A 6,089-nucleotide genomic window follows, 5' to 3' on the forward strand; every position below is an offset into this window, starting at 1 on the left:
ATCCCTGATGATGCGTTGTAGGGGTTTTAGCTGGGGACTGTATGTGATGGCCAGTGGAGTCCTGTTGGTTTCTTTCTTGGGTTTGTCTTCCAGTAGGAGGCTTCTGGGTACACGTCTGGCTCTGTTGATCTGTTTCCTTATTTCCTCGTGTGGGTACTGTAGTCTTGAGAATGCTTGGTGGAGATTTTCTAGGTGTTGGTCTCTGTCTGCGGGGTTAGAGCAGATACGGTTGTACCTCAGTGCTTGGCTGTAGACGATGGATCTTGTGGTGTGTCCGGGATGGAAGCTGGAGGCATGAAGGTAGGCATAGCGGTCGGTAGGTTTTCGGTATAGGGTGGTGTTGATGTGACCATCACTTATTTGCACCGTGGTGTCTAGGAAGTGGACCTCCCGTGTAGATTGGTCCAGGCTGAGGTTGATGGAGGGGTGGAAGCTGTTGAAATCGTGGTGGAATTTTTCCAGAGTCTCCTTCCCATGGTCCAGATGATGAAGATGTCATCGATGTAGCGTAGGTAGAGAAGGGGTGTGAGTGGACGGGAGCTGAGGAAGCGTTGTTCCAGGTCGGCCATAAAAATATTGGCATATTGTGGGGCCATACGGGTGCCCATAGTGGTGCCACTGATCTGGAGATATATATTGTCAGCAAATTTGAAATAGTTGTGTGTGAGGATAAAGCCACAGAGCTCAGCAACCAGGTGTGCTGTGGCATCATCAGGGATACTGTTCCTCACAGCTTGTATTCCATCAGTATGTGGGATGTTTGTGTAGAGAGCCTCTACATCCATGGTGGCCAGGATGGTGTTTTCTGGAAGGTCACCAATGCATTGTAGTTTCCTCAGGAAATCAGTGGTGTCACGGAGATAGCTGGGAGTGCTGGTAGCATAGGGGTCTGAGTAGAGAGTCTACATATCCAGACAGTCCTTCAGTGAGAGTTCCAATTCCCGAGATGATGGGGCGTCCAGGATTTCCGGGTTTGTGGATCTTGGGTAGTAGATAGAATAACCCTGGTCGGGGCTCTAAGGGTATGTTGAGTAGGTCGGGTGGTAGTGTCGGGAGTGTCCTGAGTAGATGGTGCAGTTTCTTAGTGTATTCCTCAGTGGGATCTGAGGGAAGTAGCCTGTAAAATTTAGTATTGGAGAGTTGTCTGGCGGCCTCCTTTTGGTAGTCAGACCTGTTCATGATGACAACAGCACCTCCTTTATCAGCCTCTTTGATTATAATGTCAGGATGGTTTCTGAGGCTGTAAGCTCATGCTGCAAAACGTCTGTTAGTCTATAAGGTGCCACAGGACTCTTTGCTGCTTCTACAGAACCAGACTAACACGGCTACCCCTCTGATACCTAATAAAGTTTGCAGATGACACAAAGCTGAGAGGTATTGCTAACACAGAGAAGGACCGGGATATCGTACAGGAAGATCTGGATGATCTTGTAAACTGGAGTAATAGTAATAGGATGAAACTGAATAGTGAAAAGTGCAAGGTCATGCATTTAGGGATTAATAATAAGAATTTTAGTTATAAATTGGGGACACATCAGTTGGGAGTAACGGAGGAGGAGAAGGACGTGAGTATTGGTTGATCACAGGATGACTATGAGCCGCCAATGTGATAAGGCCGTTAAAAAAGCTAATGCGGTTTTAGGATGCATCAGGCGATGTTTCCAGCAAAGATAAGGAGGTGTTAGTACCATTATACAAGGCACTGGTGAGACCTCATCTGGAATATTGTGTGCAGCTCTGGTCTCCCATGTTTAAGAAGGATGGATTCAAACTGGAACAGGTACAGAGACGGGCTACTAGGATGAGCCGAGGAATGGAAAACCTGTCTTATGAAAGGAGACTCAAAGAGCTTGGCTTGTTTAGCCTAACTAAAAGAAGGTTGAGGGGGGATATGATTGCTCTTTATAAATATATCAGAGGGATAAATACTAGGGAGGGAGAGGAATTATTTAAGCTTAGTAGCAATGTGGACACAAGAACAAATGGATATAAACTGGAAACTAGGAAGTTTAGACTTGAAATCAGATGAAGGTTTCTAACCATTAGAGGAGTGAAGTTCTGGAACAGCCTTCCAAGGGGAGTAGTGGGGGCAAAAGACATATCTTACTTCAACACTAAGCTTGATAAGTTTATGGAGGGGATGGTATGATGGGATAGACTAATTTTGGCAATTAATTTGGCAATTGATCTTTGATTATCAAAGGTAAGTATGCCCAGTGGTCTGTGATGGGATGTTAGATGGGGTGGGATTGGGAAGGAATTTTCCTCCAGGGCAGATTGGCAGAGGCCCTGGAGGTTTCTCAAAACGCCTTCCTCTGCAGCGTGGGGCACGGATCACTTGCTGGAGGATTCTCTGCAGCTTGAGGTCTTCAACCCACAATTTGAGGACTTCAATAACTCAGACATAGGTTAGGGGCTTGTTACAGGAGTGGGTGGGTGAGATTCTGTGGCCTGCATTGTGCAGGAGGTCAGACTAGATGATCATAATGGTTCCTTCTGACCTAAAAGTCTATGAGTCTATGAAAACCCGCCCTCTTGGTTGACTGTAATTCTGTGTAAGCCAGCTGACCTCCCCCCTTCGATCACCACTTTCAGAGGCAATAAAGTCATTGTTGTTTCCAAATTATGCATTCTTTATTAATTCATCACACAAATAGTGTGAAAACTCGCAAGGTAGCCCAGGAGGGGTAGGTGAGCCGGGAAGCACTGGGTGTGGTGGTGGATGAGGGGAGGAGGGAAGGACAAGGCCACACTACAGTTCAAAATGTATTGAATGCCAGCCTTCTGTTGCTTGGGCAGTCCTCTGAGGTGCAGTGACTGGGTGCCCATAGACTCTCCCCCCTCCTGCGTTTTTGGGCATCTGGGTGAGGAGGATATGGAACTTGGGGAGGAGGTCAGGAGGGGACTCGGCCTTTGTTTGCCTCCCCGTGTTCTGCTGAGCTCTTTCAGTGTGGGAGGACTGCATGAGCTCTGAGAATATCTCGTTGCAAGTGCGTATTTTTGCCTTCTAATCTGCAGTAGCCTCTGGGATGGAGATGATAGAGGGAGCGTAGAAACATTTACAGCTGCGGGATGAAAGAAAGGGAGAGTAGTATTTGAAAAGATACATTTTAGAGAACAAAAGGAAGACTATTTCACACTGAATCAAGTGATTCACGTTACATAGCACATGTGCTTTTGCTACAAGTTCGCATTTTGACTCTTATATTGGGTGTCTGATGGTTTGGTGTGAGATGTCACATACGCTCGACTGGGCAACAGAATTCGGCTTGCCGGCAGCCATGGTAAGGGAAAGAGTTTCGGCTTCTTCAACCTTCATAACATTGAGGGACGAGGTGGATCCTCGTGAGCATGGAATCCCCATCTGGCCTTACAACAATCACTGACCCACCTGAACGGCTTGTCACAGAAGTTGCGAGCCCACTGGTAGATCAGGATGTCCTGCCTCCCGGTTCCCGTCAACTCCTCCAAAACAGCCCTCGTGGCCCAGAAGACGAGATGGAAGTCTCCCCAACACTGGAGAGGGAGCTTCACCTTACCCTTGAAATCGCAGGTGTCCACCAGAAAATAGTGAAGCTCATCCCGCAGAACAGTGGGGGACGGTGTCATGGACCTATGATGATCCTCTGGGCAAAGAGGGAGAAGACCACCATTGCAGTGACTGTACTGGTGGCACTGCACAACACGTCTCTATCTCCAGACAGGGAAAGGGAGATGGAAGGAAGAGATCAGCCCCTAAATGGTGAAGCAGGGGAGGCAAAAAACCCACCACATAAGGTTCATCTAAGCACAGGGGAAAGGAGGCAACCCCTGGTGGGCGCAGTATGGAAGGAGGAGGGGAAACAAATGAATAGGGCTTCTCTCCCCGTCGCCCCCCACAGCTCCTGTCTCTGCTCTGTGGCTGCGGCAAGGTCTGGGGCAGCCTGAACTGAGGGCTTCTTCTGCCGCTGCTGCCAGGGCAGCTTGAGCTGTGCCCTTTCCCCAGTGGCGCCTGCTGGGGCTGGAGGCTTGAACTCCTGCCAGATGAATCTGAGACAGCCCAGACTCAGGGCTTCTGCCCCCTTCTGCTGAGCTGCTCCACACGAATCACAGGCTGATTTCCATGTTCTGTTCATTCCCTCTGAAGCACCTGGCACGTGGAACATTGGTTTTACCCATTATGGCCATTCTGATCTTCTTATTTAGAGCACAGATATATCTGCCTCCTGCTGTTACCCAGTATACCCCACCCCCCTCTCAGAGCTGAGATAGATCCCAGGAGTCCTGATAGGGTCTCTCTCTCTATACAGAGTTAGTGACAAGGGCAGGGCATTGGGGAGAAGACACACAGCAGCGATGAGGCTTGACAGAAGAGATGGGGTAAGACTGTAATTTCAGGCATTCAGCTAAGAGCAATTAGAAAGGTCACAACCCAGTGTAGTGTACGTAATCTGACTCCCCAGTTCATCACATTGACACAGCACAGTGAGGACAGGGAAGGGTTTACTGTCTCTTTGTCTGTCCAGGAAGTGATTCAGGCAAGAGGTCTCAGCATTATATACCAGCCAGCTCTGCACGGAGCTCAATCTGAAAGCCAGAGCACAAGGAGAAAACATTTAGGTCTCCTTATGAAAAAAAGAGCTGGAGCAGCCTGCCCCGGATCTGCTTGGTCCTCACCCCATAAATGATGGGGTGTATCATGGGGGGCACCAAAAGGTACACACTGGCAATGAGAACGAGGAAGTGCCGGGGCACATTGTGGCCAAACCGGTGTGTGAGAGAGGAGAAGAAATCCGGGATGTACAAAGCTGAGATGGCACAAAGGTGAGAGATGCAGGTTCCAAAAGTTTTGAGCCGGGCATCCTTTGTGGGGAGGCGGAAGATGGCCCGGAGGATCAGAGTATAGGACACGGCAATAAAAACCACGTCCATTCCGATCACAGAGAGAAGATCAAACAGGCCATAGTAACTACTGATGCGGATGTCAGCGCAGGCCAGCTTCACCACAGCTATATGCCCACAACAAAAGTGGGGGATGATATTGGTTCTGCAATATGGCCACCGCCTCGCCAGGAAGGGATAGGGTAATGTGATTATGCCACTACGCAGTACCACGGCCAGGGCTATCTTGGCCACAACAGAGTTTGTCAGGATGATGGAATGTCTCAGGGGATGGCAGATGGCCACGTAGCGATCCAAAGCCATGGCCACGAGGATTCCAGACTCCATCCCTGAGAAGCAGTGAATGAAATACATCTGGGTGAGGCAGGCATTGAAACTGATCTCCCTGGAATTGAACCAGAAGATGCTCAGCATTTTGGGTAGGGTTGATGTGGACATGACCAAGTCGGTGACAGACAGCATGCAGAGAAAATAGAACATGGGCCCGTGGAGGCTGGGCTCCCTCTTCACGATGAACAGGATGGTGAAGTTCCCCAACACAGCTATGGTGTACATAGCACAGAAGGGGATGGAAATCCAGACATGGGCTGCCTCTAGGCCAGGAATGCCCAGCAGGATGAAGGTGGAGGGGTTTCTGAAGTCGGTTGTGTTCGAATCTGACATAGCGTAGAGGAGAACGTGTCCAACTCGGAGGCATAAGGGTGTCTTCTGCATTTAGCGTATGCTCCCCTGACTTCCTGTGTGTTCCCAGGATCTCGGGTGATGGTTGCAGTAGAAATGCCTAAATGGAGACAACATTAATATGAGACACTGCATGCAGTAGTGGACGCAGTTCTCATGGGATAAGCAGATTGAGTGCTCTTCTCACACTGAAAAATTACATTTTCATTATTCAGAGAGAATAACTATGAGCAATGACCCTACTAAATCCAATTCCATAATTTTATTATGCTGCTTGCGTTAATAATTCGTACATTTTGTGGTGGGGGAACCCTAAGAGGCACCAGTAGGAAACACAAGTGTGGATAGTGGTTATCTATCATTGTTCCTTAATGCAATGAGAGCCAGGATAGGGAGTCCATACTGAGGGGAGTTCCCCATTCAACCAGTTGCTTGAAATCAGAGAGGGGGGAAAAACAACCCTTTAGGAAGACATGTCCTGGGAGAAACATCCCAACTAGAACATACCTCAGGGAGAAGATCTGGGC

General features: G+C 48.7%; 1 protein-coding gene across 1 annotated transcript; it reads right to left on the reverse strand.

Annotated features, from left to right (window-relative positions):
• Nucleotides 1-4,605: 4,605 nt before the first annotated feature.
• Nucleotides 4,606-5,544, reverse strand: LOC123373316 (olfactory receptor 52E4-like). Its single transcript, XM_045022286.1, has one exon. The coding sequence runs from the start codon at nucleotides 5,542-5,544 to the stop codon at nucleotides 4,606-4,608; it is 939 nt and encodes a 312-aa protein (XP_044878221.1).
• Between the last annotated feature and the right edge of the window lie 545 nt (nucleotides 5,545-6,089).

This window comes from Mauremys mutica, chromosome 1 (assembly GCF_020497125.1).
Source record: "Mauremys mutica isolate MM-2020 ecotype Southern chromosome 1, ASM2049712v1, whole genome shotgun sequence".
Classification (NCBI taxonomy): Eukaryota; Metazoa; Chordata; order Testudines; family Geoemydidae; genus Mauremys; species Mauremys mutica.

Bases quoted from the DNA above. Each gene is read 5' to 3' on its own strand.
- LOC123373316 (XM_045022286.1), bottom strand. From the start codon at position 5,544: ATGTCAGATTCGAACACAACCGACTTCAGAAACCCCTCCACCTTCATC.